We start from the raw sequence: 14,986 nt of genomic DNA, 5'->3' as shown, positions 1-14,986 counted from the left end.
ACGTATATATATATATATATATATATATATATATATATACACACATACACACGACGCGCGCGCGCGCGCGCTTGTGTGTGTGTGTGCGCGCGCGCTTGTGTGTGTGTATGTGTATATATAAAATGCCTAATTTGTCATATAATACTTAGATGGGCATGTTACAAGATAACGATCATCTCTCGTTGAATAGATCACTGTCAGGAATTTTCTAAGCACGCTATTATGCTCTTATAATAGATATGTACAGGTGTATCACATATGCGAACGCGAGCCACTTAGAGGATTTCTGACTGTTTGTCAAATGACATATGTGCCTTTTGAAAGTAATAATGGGTAGATTATGTAAGAAAATACGATATATTATGACGAATAAATTGTTTTTAATAAAAAAAGAATCGATTTTTGTGTTAGTCCATTTCCTATTTGATGATATATAATAAATACGTTAAAATTACACTATAAATACATATAAACGCTAATTACAATTGTATTGGTCGTACAAAAATACTCTCATAATATATAAAAATATTATTCGGTGATACGATGATTTCGATACCTTTAAATATATTATATTTTAATAAATACAGGAAGATTGCTATACAATACACAGAACAGTATTCGGCTGCTTAACATAAAAACATGTTTTTGATTCTATATACACTAAACTTTACATCTTTGTTTCAGTGAACTTATTTCATACCAAAGAGAGAAATATAATATATAATTTATATAAGAGAGGTAAAAGTACACGCAAAAATGCACATAAGAATAATTTTATAACAAAATTATGAAATTATGCCATTTACGCGAATTACCCAAACAAAATCTAATTCTAAGTAAATTATTCTTTCTTATTTACACTTTTACAAATGTACCAATTAACAAAATTATTTTTTAAGTGGAAAGAGATTGATCTTTCTACTATTTTAGAATATCATTATTTCTTTAGCAGCAATCTCTCGCTTCTTTATTACTCTCAATATTACTTAATAAGCTCTCAATAAACGTTTTTATTAGAAAATTTAATTTGTACTTATTTTCTGTACTCTTAAGTTGTGACAATTATCGATAAGGTAACAATTTTTTTTCATCTATTAATATAAATTGTTTATAGTTTTTTAAAATAAAAATGGTTTAAAGAAAGTATCGAAATTCAATTTGTTTTGTATCATCCAACGTCGAAAAAGTAAATAATATATATCAGCATATTTTTCATATATATATTATCCACGTATCAATGTGCGCATATCCAAAGCGCAGTCGTTGACTGGATAAATATGTAAGTATAAAACATTTGTTTTACGTCGATGTATACATATACATATACAGGATAATATCAAAATATTTAATGAAAATATTTATATGAAAACAAAAATCTTTTCCATTTTTCATTTTTAAAATCATGTCTACAATAACTTCACTGGTCATTTCTATCACCGGTTAATACTGGTTAATTGTATCTTAAATATCCTGTATACGAACACATGTCAATATTAGGCTATCACACGAAGAAAATATTTAAATAGAATTATCATGCGTGTGATCTCTAAAAAGAAAGTCTAAATCTCGTTTCCTTCCTTCGCTATCTGTAGGCAAATTTGAAAATCTTCACATTCCGCAGCTATAGTTTTGAGACTGAAAATAATTAGTAATCAATATACTCAAAAATCAATATACTCAAAAATTATCAATTTTCTAATTCTGCATTGTCTGATATAACGCTTCCTTATATTATCTACAATCTGTAAAAAAGAATAGAAAAAAGAGAAAAGTTGAAAATTGCTTTTTATTTCATATACCTTTCAATGTAAATGTTTAGAACCGACGTTTCAAAATTCCCTCTTCTTATAGCTTCAGTACAAAACTGCGATAGATTCTTGAAGCATTTCCGTGTGATGCTACGAGAACTCTGATTTTCCCATTCTGGTAATTCCCTAGTAATTTTCCATGCTTCTAGTGCATAACGCATTAATGAAATCCAGTGTTGAGACTCTTGCAATATTCTTCCTTGATCATTCAGAGTTTTCTAAAGAAACAAATTGCAAAAACAGAAGAAAAAAAATTGTTATTAATGTTAATAAGTTGAACAATAATTATATAATTAATTGATTAAATTCTTATATATAAACATAGGAGAAGACCAAGATCTCACAAATAAACAAGTCTTATTGTATTATCTTAGTTTGATATTGTAATATATATATATATATATATGAACGAACCTGAAATGCGTCCAAATGTATATAAGCACGACTATACGTGGAATCATCAGTTAAATTGGAAACTAATACAAGACTGGCGTAAATATTTTGTCGTAGGACAATTAATTTTTCCATCAATGGCTGAATATCCGCAATCGGCATGTTCTTGGAAAGTATATTACGAAGCTTCTCGTTCTCGCGCAGCGTACCTTCGTCTTGCGCGTATACCAGCTGCATAATCATTTGCACGAGTTGCTCGTGACTGAGACCACGCAAACCATTTGCCAAATTATCATTGGATCGTACTCTCGATGAATTTGCGGCGTCTAATGACATTCGAGAGGGTAACGATGTTTTCTTATTCTCCGGTATAGTGAAACTGGATTGGCGAGTATCGATAAGAGAGAGTCTCTTTTTAGCAGCATCCCTCAATACCGTTTTTGATGTCGATGGATTTTTAACTGGTGTGCGGTCTCTGGAACTCAAACTGATAGCCAAAGATGTTACTAGTTTAGTATTATAAATGTACATGCAGATATATTATACCTAAACAAACTGCGTCGCTTATTGGTGTCGACATCAGGGGACCAAACTATAGACTTTCGTCGACCTCTCTTTTGAATGACAAGTTCATCGGGACTCTGTGGTGAATTCCAATCATCAGGTAATCTGTTTAACCAATTCTGCAGTGTGCTTACATCCATGTTATGGTATGTTGCTGAAATACATTTCACAAATTATCAAAATGTCTCAAGCTGTATAATAAATACAGGTCTATTTTTCATTCCTGTACTAAAACTTCTTTCCTTTCATCAAATATCAAATATTTCATTCTAAATTCTAAAAGTGTCTTAGTTATATAGAAAATAAACTTTATACATATAAGAATATAAATATAATATGCAAGTGCAAGTTAAACAAGCAAGATAAGGACATACATGTACATATATTCAAAAGCTCCAGATAAAAAGAAGAGAAAAATTTATTTTAATCCTCTACCTTTATCTTTCTGTTACTATAATATCATAAGAATTTTTTAAAAATGCTCAAAAAAGATCCGAACATGATTAGAAGGTTAAGAAAATGATTGTAGACCAGTATAGTTGATTCTTTATAGCCATCTTAAGTAAGATAATCTTAGGCCGGTATTCATAGGCTGGTGTTCATAAGGCAATATTCATGGTCTGTTCTTATTTTAAGACTGTTACGTAATGTCTTAAAATGCTAATACAGTTCTTTAATCGATGCATGACATCTTAAGACTCTACTTAAGACAGTTTTGAAATAAGAACTAACTATAAAGGTATAATCCTAAATTGTCATAATCATCATATTAGCACTTAAAACATTACTTAAAGCTTAAAATAAAAACTAATTATGAATACTGGCCATAGTTTTATATTTAAAACAGTCTTAAGACAGTCTTAAGTTGTCATAAACAATCACAAAGCAATATTAATATTTTAAGACATTATTTAAGACAGTCTTATTATTTAAGACAGTCTTAAAATAAGAATAAACTGTGAATATCAGTCGAAAATCGTATTAGCATCTTAAGATATTATTTAAGACTGTCTAATAAGAACGAATGAACCGGTCGTAAGATTGTTATGGTTCGCGAAAATCCGGCATGCGAGGTTAGGTAGATTTTCGCAATGTCACGCTCGCGCAAATTGAGTCTGGTGCAAAAACGCGTCACACATAAATACGATAACAATATTTTTGTGAAATCAGGGAGAAAAGACACGACATGACAACGCTCGAAGTATGGAATGCACCTGGTGTTGAATTGGCGGGAATCACCAACGGACCCTCGAGACGTGATTGCCTTAGTCTCGCGTGAGGAGAAGGGACCAGAGTTTCTCGCAGCTGCCTCGCCATCGCGTTCGCGATGTTCCCTGACGTTGCCGCGAAGAAATTTGGAGAGTTTCAGTTACGGGACCGCAACAAAACAACTGTCAATAATAGACGCTCACAAGTTGTCAACTCCTGTCAACCGATGTTATTGTCGTTCACTATCACCTGCTATAATGCTATCACTGATTACACAACACACAGATATTCTGCGCGTGCGCAGAACTCGATCGAGTAAGCATAGGAAATAAATTCCAACCTATCAGAAATCATGTATATATTAGAATAAACGCTTTCTGATAGGTTGAAATCTCTTATTCTCTGTTCCTATTGTCTGTGTTTTTCATGTTTTCGGCTTAAAGGCCTGTTTAGACGGACGCACAATCGCATATGCACATTTCACGAAGAAAAGAATCGACTACGAATTTGGACTTTTGGAGATTGCTGTAAGAGACTGCTGTATTGTGTATTTGGTTCTTTTCAATTTTCATCTAATTTCTTGTACTGTTTATACGTACGTTTATTTTATCTCAGCTTTGTAATTGTTTTCTTCGAAATATTTAATCATCGTTTTTATAACTAGTAATTTTTAGGTTATGCACAAGTTTCGGAAATTATCTCAATTGAAGAAAAGAAGGGAGCGAACATTGAATGTACGTCTTCCTTACGTAATAAAGGATAAAAAAGAAATTGAACAGTTATTTGAGGGTAATTTTCATATAAAATTACCACGACAGTCCAGTAAATCATGCCATATCATCTTTCCTACTGTGGAAGAGAAGATTAAAAATTATAAACTTGCAAAGAGTAAAACAATCGATGGCAAGCGAATTGTTATTCAACCATTGCGGGAGATTGTATTTAAAAAAGAAATTAATACAAGAAAAAAGATTTTTATACCTGAAATTAAACCAGACATTGAAGTAACAAAAACGTAAGAATCACTTGCTTGAATCATAACTTTATTTCGCAAGATTATTAATATTTCATATATATTTTATACTTTTACAGATTATTTATTTCAAATGTAGCCAATAGTGTAAAATCACATGAAATAAGAGGTGCTCTTCCTGGATGTATTGGTGTTACTTTATTAAAACCTTACAATAAAGATTTTAGGTACAATTTATTTTTATTAAATAATATTAAACCTATTTTTATCAAATTTCTAACTTTGTTGTAATGGCATAATATATACTACATATACATATATATTAGATACCGCAGAAAATTTGTGTCTTTTTTCAAGAGATGTTTATAGAAGAAAAAATAACACAAACTTTCCACGATACCTTATATATATATATATACATATATGTATTTATGTATATATTTATATTTATAATAATGCATTTTTTTAATTTGTATAGGAGCGCAATGGTTAAAATGGAAAATATTCAAATAGCAGCGGAATATCTAACTGAAAAGCACAAATGGCCAATCTTAAATGGTCATAAAATATGTATGAAACGAGATACAAGAGCAAAACATAAAAGAAGACGTCCTACAAGCATTCTTAAAATTCATAATGAAAATACAATAGAAAAATCTAATAAAAGCTTGAATTGTACAGAAGTTAATAACGATGATAATTAAGAATGTTTAATTAAAATAATTATTAACGGAAATATTATAATTTCCTTATGATTCTCCAAATAATAAAAAAATCCTGAGAAATCGGGAATTCTCATTTACCTGATTTCTCAGGATTTTTAAAAATAATTATTAATTATTAATTATTTTCTTGAAATTCAAATTATCTTCAAATTAAACCACAGTGAATTTCTGTTATATATCTGTTTTGAAACTTACCGATAAAAAAAATACAAAAGAAATACAATATTAGAAATATAATAGAGATTATACTGCAACCTAAAAATAAGTCAAAGATGCTGCAAACATAGTATAACATGATATTCATTTGTGTATGTAACATTTTTCTAAAAAGATTATATTTGAAAGAAAACCAATTCTTATTATCATAATATTGATGTTTGACTAGCAAATGATAAATGGAGTACAAACACATTTTGATATTGAACCTTTTTGCTATCAATTCATATTTAATTTCATATTTAAAAAATCTAAAAAATCTTAAAAAAATCTATTATAGTATAATTTAAATTGTGTATATAGAATATATACAGTAGCAAAATAAGTTAACTATCTACATTACAAGCCTTAAAAAGTTTCAATAAGTTAATATATTTTAACTCTTAAGATATTACCAGCTTTGTGATCTTAAGACTGTATTTAAGATAATCTTAATATAAAAATTTATAAATACTGGCCGATGTATAATGGTCACAATACTACCATGACATAAAGTTAATGCAAATAATTCCAGCTTGTCGAATAGTAAGCACTGATTATTAACATATTATTGGATTGATGTCTGTGAATAGACAGAATAGAATAAACTTAAGATAATGATAGAATGATTATTTCGACTTATGTATGCCAATAATTTAAGATTTAAAGAGACTGGATGCTTGATTAAATATTAGAATATAATGTCATTCAATTTCATTCAAGATCATTAAATTTGTAATTGAATTGAATTCCGAATAAAATCATCTACGAGAGAAGTATATTTGAAACTATCACATAGATTTCTCGAACGATGAGAACTTTCCAGTAAGAGACACAAATTGACACAAAAGTCGTCCTATTCTTGTTCGATAATCAGTATGAAATAAAGACAGAATGATTCTTGTGTCGATTTATGCCTCTGTTGGAAAGTTTTCAATATTGATCACATATGAACGATAACTATTAATAAAATAATAACATAGAATCTTCTCTAATCCTGTTTTAGCTAAAGTTGTGTATTTGAATGATGAATCTATGTATATTCTGATGAGAATTCTCTATAAGCCTGTATTATATAATTCTAAAGATCATATTTTACGTTTTTTATCTAATTAAAAACTGCGCCAAAAATCTTGCAGGTATACAATTTATGCACATATAACACATACATAATATGTAAATATGTATATATTAGGTATGGGAAAAAGTCGTGGCGTTTTTTTAATGCCATCTAACGGGAAAAATGCCACGAACTTTTTCTACTTAATACATATATACATACACAATTTTTATGCATACGTCATATGTGCACAATTTCCGAATGACACGCGATTGGTCATTTTTATATCGTGGATCAACCTTTAGAAAAGGTTTGTCACATTGCTTGAACAAATACTTAAAAAATATTTATACTTCAAACGAATATATATTTTGATGTTAAAAAAAGAAAACGTAAATGTTGAGTGCAAAAAGTGCAAACGGCGCGACAGAAATATGGTTATTTCCGCTCATCTCGAATTATTCGAGATATCGTATATCGATATTGTCACGAGCCACATGAGCGAAAGCGAATCGTTCTTTCCGACAACAGGCGCACGTTGAAGTCGTCAAGTGGGTTTAGTTTTGCTGCGATATCCGTTTTAATCCTATTTATTTATAAAAATTATAAAAAAGTAAAAAGTTCATCAAAATCCATAAGTTATCCAAATCAAATATATTTCATTATATTCAGTTTTTATATGTTGTTACGTGGAGTATTTACGAATTGTATACGTCTCATTCTCGTGTGATTCAATAAAAACTCATTTTTTAATGTTATTCATAATTGTAGCTACCAACCGTAATTTTGAAATGTAACTTATAATAATGCAGTTGCATTAGCCTATAATATCTATTTTGTTATTATTATACATAACCTTAAAGATAGTATACCTTTCAATCTTATTTTTGCTTAAAAAGATTGAATAGATTTTCAATCTTTTTAAGCTATAACATTTATTATACTAATATGTATTAAATCATTTTTATTATTGTTTTACAGAATGTTGATGCCAAAAAAGAATCGTGTAGCTATCTATGAGTACCTTTTCAAGGAGGGAGTCATGGTAGCGAAGAAGGATTATCATGCATCGAAACATCCAGAATTAGAAAATATTCCTAATCTTCAAGTTATTAAGGCTATGCAGGTAAAAATTTTTACTATTTCCTTTTCATTGCACAAAAAGAATAAAATTTTATTGCATTGTAAACTATCATTAACTCGTACATTAATGTAAATTAAAGTTTCCAGTGTATGTATATATACTTACCTATCTATCTTTTTAGTCTTTAAAGTCTAGAGGATATGTCAAAGAACAGTTTGCATGGCGACATTTCTATTGGTACCTGACAAATGATGGTATCGAATATCTACGTGGATACTTACACTTACCACCTGAAATTGTGCCCTCCACTCTTAAGAAACAACCGAGATCCGAAACTACAAGACCAAGACCTGCGGCAACTAGGAGCGAAGGTTCAAGACCAACAGAAGATCGTGCGGGATATAGACGAGGACCAGGTGGTCCTCCAAATGCTGGTGACAAAAAGGCTGATGTTGGTGCAGGTACCGGCGACCTCGAATTCCGTGGTGGTTTCGGTCGTGGAAAAGCTCTTCAGTAATTTTTTTTAAATATAAAATAAATATGCTTTAAAAAACAAAACTGACATGTTATTTTTATTTTAACATTATTTAATATGATACTTTCATCAATGTGTTTCTATAATAATATATGATATGCATTGAAGAAAAAGAAACAAATTTACTTGATTGGAGATTTCTTTATTACTTATAACATATTTATAAATATACTTATAGTTTTTATATTTATTTTTTTGTAAAGTTTCTCGGTTTATATTTTACAATATTTGGAAGCAATGTAGGTATGATTACAAGCAATAATATTGTGGGAAAATTGAACATATTTTTAATAAGTTTAATTTCTAATTCGTTTTAACGAACAGATAAATCTATTGTGTTTAATCGAGATTTTCCAATCAGTCATCACAGATTCTTTATATGTGCTTACATACCAAGGAATATAAATACAATTTTTATATAGTTGCAAAAATTCCTGGTCAAATTTTCACTCGAATCTGAATAAAAAAATGTGTAAGACTGCTGTAGCTTTTGCAACTTTGCTAAAGGAATTCCTTGTTTTATGTCAAAATGTTACAATATAAGCTTACAAGATAGATGCAGGAAGATAATTGACCTTCACATATATACTTCAGAGACAGATATAAAAGATGATCGACATGACTTAATGTTTTAATTCAATTTTTATCCATATTCATAAATTATTATATGGATAATAATTTTTGGTTACTATGATTACCTATATTATTTACATTGGTAATGCTACTTATGCTAAATTAGATAATTATATTAACATTTGTGGATAGCAAGTAAATTTACAATCATAAATATAGCACAGAACTTGTATCTCACTTAAATCTTTTTATGAGGCATACAAATTAAAAAATAAATACAATTTACACTTCTGACAACAAAACCAACAATACAAAAGATATATTTCACATTGAATTTTGGTTCTACACACTATATTTTTTAATTAGGACAGATTTGACAAGTACTTATTTGAAAAATTTTAGTTCTCATATAACACTCGCTTGGCTAAATTTTATAATATTTGCGCTACATTATTTCGATTTTTATTATTTTAAATCAATCGACATTTTCTAATTAGTTCCATATAGATAAACAACTTGCCAAATTTTCATGTTTTTACTAAATGATAGTATCTTAAATTTCGAGATGTTTTAGTTTTCATATGTTGTGTCACTTTGATACCAAGTGCACTGTACATATTGTGTGAATATATAAAATCCTGTTAAGTATATTCGGTTAAAGTATTTAAAAAATTATATTCATTTTGCATCTGACATCAAACGAATAATCATTTGATATGTTGTTTGATGCAAGTGATTTTAACAAAATAAGAATTGTAATTCTGTGTAATTATTATATGTATTTTTTAATGCATAACGCATAAGGAAGAATATTGGATTTTATTTGGAAAAACATTATTTAGAATCACATTGAAAAGATTGGAATAAAAACTGCCTTTAGAAATTATGAATAAATATAAATATGTCGTTGCCTGTATAAGCTTCAGTTTTTGTTTTATTCTGTTGTAGCAAATTCTGTTGTATTATAATTAATATATGAAATTTGCATCTATTATATAATATATATTAATTATATATTATTATATAATTATATAATATATTATATAATATTATATTATATAATATATATAATTATATTAAAAAAAGACTACATAATGCTAACGGAAATTTACTTGACTCTACTCAACAATTGTGACCAAACTCAAACTATGAATCTCATCAAATATATCATATCACATTTTTGCTTATTTAAAATTTCAAAATTTGAATTCTACATAAATTCAGCATGAAAATGTTCAATAAAACATGAACATTAGATTAAATAGAATTAACATTAAGACTAAAATTTTGATAATTTGAAAAGCTAAACTTATTAAACCTAAATACTAAAGGCATCGCTTTCACAATATGGGCAAAACAGATGCTAGCAAAATACGGATTGAAAAGCTACTTTCGTGTATTATGCCAGAGTATGGAGAGAAAGAGGAAGAGAATGGCAAAAATTCACTCGTGTGCACACGCAATGGAAAAAACTGACAAGAGGATAATTCTCTAAATATTATCGAATTAAACACAGTTGGCATGATCTTAGCCATTGTCACATCTTACTGTGTCACAATTTGTGCTCCAGAGCAGGCAATTGCCTATTCCACTGTAACAAATGAGGAAGACAGCGGCGAGGAACACAAGACTGCAGATAGTGCAGGGCTTGCGCTCCAGGAAGAATCCAATCAGATAAAGTGCCATGAACATGACGTGGGTTTGCAGTAGTGCTGGGTTCACAGGTTTCGGTATCAGCAGCACCGGGATCAGCCACTGTAGACAGTACATTTTCTCTGGATCGTATAGAATAGTAAGAGTTACGCTCGTCAGAGTTTCGTGACGTCTCTTTCACGTCAGATGATTATCTCGTCTATGACAGGACCTTCGAAGAGCAACAACATTAATATTAGAATGATATTCGATACCTGATAACCTGAATATTCGGCATAGACATTATTATTAACCTCATTTGGAAGCATCATCACTCGCATGCGAGTCAATTTATCATCATCTTTTAACATCGAACGTACATTTTTTGTCGTCGATCCTGTACAATCAGCCGATCACAGATCACAGCCGATATACCGACAATTTTGCACAATTAGAAGACTACTTGACAACCATGGATTAAACTGTACGCACATGTGACGTGATCAGCTGCGGTTGGCTCAGGTGACAAGTGACGATGTTGCGATACGGCATGTGATACGACGTTTGTATCGATCAATGATGGTTGCTTTCCATTTGATGACAAACGAAGTCGACACAAATTCTATCTTTGTTGACATTCAGAGAACGACAAAGATAAAATAATACTTATATCGACTTGTGTCATCAAATGAAACTCGATATGCAGTACGATCAATGCGACAAATACTTTAGAGCAATTTTTGATTGGTCAATTTGTAAAATTCTTTTTTTCTAATTGAAAATTAAACTAAATTAAACCATTTGTAGTTCATCAAAACATTTATAGTGAAACTTTGACCGCAGTCATCAGGGCTGTTTTCTGTAATTTTCTGTCGTTTTCTGTAGTTGAACTAAAGGATCATTTATAGCCATAAACTGTTAAGCTTACTACACACAATTGAAAAACACAGACAATAAGAACAGGGAATAATAAATTTCAAGTAAGTTCTTAGACTGCATTTTCATACTGACACTCGATGTTTGATGATTCGAATGTCAATACAGGTCATGTGATCAAAATTGACGAATACCAAGCATCAATTTTAATCACGTGACCTATTTTGACGCTGAAAATGAGCATCGAGCGTCAGCATGAAAAAGCAGCCTTAATATTCGTATTCGTAGTTAAGCCTTATATTTAAGGTTTCCTTAAATTTATTTTTAGATATTTTACGAATTAAGGAAGTCTTAAGTACAAAGTCTGACTATGAATACAGGCATAAAGTTTGTGGCATATGGTGCTTATTTTCCTGCTGGATTGCTAGCTGGATTAGAATCTTGCTACCGTATTGGCTGCGATGTGCTGGCACTGACAGCATTAAGATTCTTAATGCCCATATTCATAGTCAAACCTCGTACTTAAAGGTTCCTTAAATTTATCTTTAGATGCTCAGCAGCCAATGGAATAATTCGAAGAGCATCTAAAGGTAAATTTAAGGAAGCCTTATGCATGATCTATAATTGGCAGCTGTAGTTGAGTAGGCGTAGAAATCGACCAATCATAATTGAATGTGAGAAAAATAATCAATTATGATTGGTCGATTCTATTCCTATTCCTTAATCAACTACTGTTACTGCCCATTGTAGATCATGCATTAAATATAAGGCCTGACTATGAATACAGACTTTAAAGCATCAAGTGGACGCACACCCTTTATTGTGCATCAGGCTTTATTCTCTATTCCCTGTTCTTTAGTCCAATTGTGCGCAGCCTCTGTCATTTCGTGCATCAATCATCATTTCATTCTTGTTTAACATTTGATGACACAAGGATGAAATAATAATCAGCGTGTGAACGTTATAAGTGGAACGCACTCAAAAGACACAATCCTAGGTGTCGCTATTATCATGAGATTCTTGAGAAAGAGACATTATTATAATTTATAATTTTTTCGCGTGTGAAGTGATAAAGTACGTTTGATACATTGATATCTTGATGGAATTCTACGTTTTTGTATAAATCCATTGCTATCGTAATCGTCCAGTTGCCAACATACGTATTACTTCAGCCAATTGTTTTCTCAACATTTTTAAAGTTTATATAGTATTTGCACGTTCTACATATATTTCATTGAATGAGTTCGAAATTTTGTGACGGATATTTATAACATTTAACTTGTATGCATTATTTATTTTTGTAAATTTATCCTTTTAAATTTTAGTCAATTTATTTAATTTCCTTCTTTTTTTTAGGTTAGATCGTTTCTTTACAAATGGCGGATAAGGCTATGATGAAGGTACTTCTTTATACATTGGAATCGTTTTTACGTTTCTTTGCATATTTTTGAACTTATATTTTATTTACTTATATTTACAGCAAATTGCGGAGCAAAAGCTTAAGGCCTTTTCCATTGGTACAATGGGTAAAAGGCCATTAAGTAAAAAGGAATTGGAAGAACAACGTAAGAAAGAGCAAGAACAAGCTGCGGCTCAGGTGAATAGTACCTCATACAGACATCCTCTTTTATATTTGATATTTTATATAGATAATTATGTGTATTCTGTACAGGCATTCGAAGAATTTGTAGCAACATTTCAAGAAACACCTAGTAAAACAACTAATAAGGTTTGGGTAAAGGCTGGAACATATGATGCAGGAAAAAGACGTAAATATGAAATTATAATATGCATTTAAAGTACTTGTTATGTAAATCATAAATTTTATTCTTTTTATAGAAGAAGATACAAGAGAAAAAGGAAAGCTTTATAAACCACAGTCAAAAATCGCAGAACTAGTTGATACTAGATCATCGGCTGAACAAGCTCAAGAATATGCAAGATTACTTGGAACAAACGAACGAAAATTGGATAGGCTAGGCAAGAAGAAGAAAGAAGGTGAAAAAAAGAAGAGCAACCTTGAATTATTCAAAGAAGAGCTAAAGATGATTCAAGAGGAACGTGAAGAGAGACACAAGTATAAGGGTGTGGTGAAAACTGTAATATCTACACAATCTGAAGATCCAATGATGGCCGCTTTAAAATGTGTAGAAGGTATACATATATGTGTATATATATACATATGCTTGAGTGTGTATCCTAGAATATATTGATTCAATTACTTTATAATTTGATATTATATAATCAATTTAATTATTGTTTAATTATTATTGGTTTTAAAAAGATATGGCAGTATATTTTTATTACAATAGTATTTAAATCTGTAGTATACTTACAACTTCAGTAGGTAGTAAATCCTCATTTCCGGATCCGCGAAAGGCTAATCTGCATAACTTCATTGATGATCCCCGTCTCTTAGCCCTGATATATGAGGGTAACCATTATCCTTCCAATATCTTTTTCCTCTTATCACCTTTATCTGTCTCATAAATATGGGATATGCTGAAGAATTTTTGTTTTACAGATGGTTCATTTGACAATGGTGATCCAAATACCACAAATTTATACCTAGGAAATTTAAATCCAAAGGTAAACTCTATTATTTTATCACTGTAATATCAATTTGTACACAACGTTATCTGAAGACACTGGTAGTCTCGGTGCTAAGCTACGCCGTCACTATTATACAGAAACTAATGCATCCTAATGCACAATTGATAAAAATCTTTCCTTCTTTTATCTTTTTAGATCACTGAACAGCAATTAATGGAAATATTCGGCAAATATGGTCCTTTAGCTAGTATAAAAATAATGTGGCCACGTAGTGATGAAGAGAAAGCCAGACAAAGAAATTGTGGTTTTGTTGCATTCATGAGTCGTAAAGATGGAGAGCGAGCATTGAAAAATCTTAATGGTGAGAATATAACGAGAATATTTTTAAAAAAATAAAAGTTTGCAGAGTGCTCTTTTATTTTAAACAATCAGTTTTCTTCGAAATTATTATTAATGATACAAAGAAATATTTCAAATGAAAGTGGAATGGTTTTGGAGGAGGAACATTACGATATTCCTGTTTCAGTACTTTTATATGCACAATAATTAGAGAAATAATATGTGAAAAAATTATATAGCTTCATTTAAAAAAATATAAAGGTGATCTTTATATTTTTTTTAGTGCCTCCATCCAAAAAGGACACAACATGGCTAAAATATATTCCTCGTGAAACCGTTGCACTTTTATCTGAAACATTTTTTTGTAACTTTTTTTTGTATTTTCAATAATTTTGAAAAAAATTAAATTCAAATAAAATAGTATTATATTTTAATAAATATATATATATATATATATATATATATAA

General features: G+C 30.0%; 5 protein-coding genes across 5 annotated transcripts in view; 3 read left to right on the top strand and 2 right to left on the bottom strand.

Annotated features, from left to right (window-relative positions):
• Positions 1 to 1,559: 1,559 nt before the first annotated feature.
• On the bottom strand, positions 1,560 to 4,082 carry LOC105619874. The gene is made up of 5 exons (XM_012201391.1): positions 3,980 to 4,082; positions 2,748 to 2,919; positions 2,223 to 2,688; positions 1,800 to 2,026; positions 1,560 to 1,635 (listed from the first exon to the last, which is right to left on the bottom strand). The coding sequence occupies exons 1-5, from the start codon at positions 4,080 to 4,082 to the stop codon at positions 1,560 to 1,562; spliced, it is 1,044 nt and encodes a 347-aa protein (XP_012056781.1).
• A 569-nt stretch (positions 4,083 to 4,651) lies between these two features.
• Positions 4,652 to 5,683, top strand: LOC105619873. Its single transcript, XM_012201390.1, has 3 exons — positions 4,652 to 4,989; positions 5,067 to 5,174; positions 5,426 to 5,683. Exons 1-3 carry the CDS (start codon positions 4,652 to 4,654, stop codon positions 5,649 to 5,651), a joined length of 672 nt encoding a protein of 223 aa, XP_012056780.1. The 3' UTR covers positions 5,652 to 5,683.
• Positions 5,684 to 7,447: 1,764 nt separating this feature from the next.
• On the top strand, positions 7,448 to 8,569 carry LOC105619872 (40S ribosomal protein S10-like). Its single transcript, XM_012201389.1, has 3 exons — positions 7,448 to 7,478; positions 7,909 to 8,053; positions 8,193 to 8,569. The coding sequence occupies exons 2-3, from the start codon at positions 7,910 to 7,912 to the stop codon at positions 8,526 to 8,528; spliced, it is 480 nt and encodes a 159-aa protein (XP_012056779.1). The 5' UTR covers positions 7,448 to 7,478; position 7,909; the 3' UTR covers positions 8,529 to 8,569.
• A 2,077-nt stretch (positions 8,570 to 10,646) lies between these two features.
• Positions 10,647 to 10,889, bottom strand: LOC105619869 (bladder cancer-associated protein). Its single transcript, XM_012201388.1, has one exon. The coding sequence runs from the start codon at positions 10,887 to 10,889 to the stop codon at positions 10,647 to 10,649; it is 243 nt and encodes an 80-aa protein (XP_012056778.1).
• Positions 10,890 to 13,003: 2,114 nt separating this feature from the next.
• LOC105619998 (U2 snRNP-associated SURP motif-containing protein) overlaps positions 13,004 to 14,986 on the top strand; it is an 8,027-nt gene continuing 6,044 nt past the window's right edge. The window contains exons 1-7 of the mRNA XM_012201509.1: positions 13,004 to 13,027; positions 13,108 to 13,224; positions 13,300 to 13,396; positions 13,467 to 13,781; positions 13,975 to 14,061; positions 14,152 to 14,216; positions 14,376 to 14,558. Of these exons, the coding sequence (XP_012056899.1) occupies positions 13,004 to 13,027; positions 13,108 to 13,224; positions 13,300 to 13,396; positions 13,467 to 13,781; positions 13,975 to 14,061; positions 14,152 to 14,216; positions 14,376 to 14,558 (888 nt within the window). The remainder of the gene's footprint in view (positions 13,028 to 13,107; positions 13,225 to 13,299; positions 13,397 to 13,466; positions 13,782 to 13,974; positions 14,062 to 14,151; positions 14,217 to 14,375; positions 14,559 to 14,986) is intronic.

This window comes from Atta cephalotes (assembly GCF_000143395.1).
Source record: "Atta cephalotes unplaced genomic scaffold scaffold00023, whole genome shotgun sequence".
NCBI classification, from domain to species: domain Eukaryota; kingdom Metazoa; phylum Arthropoda; class Insecta; order Hymenoptera; family Formicidae; genus Atta; species Atta cephalotes.
The sequence above is the reverse complement of the archived record's forward strand: the minus strand, read 5'-3'. Positions and strand labels throughout refer to the sequence as shown.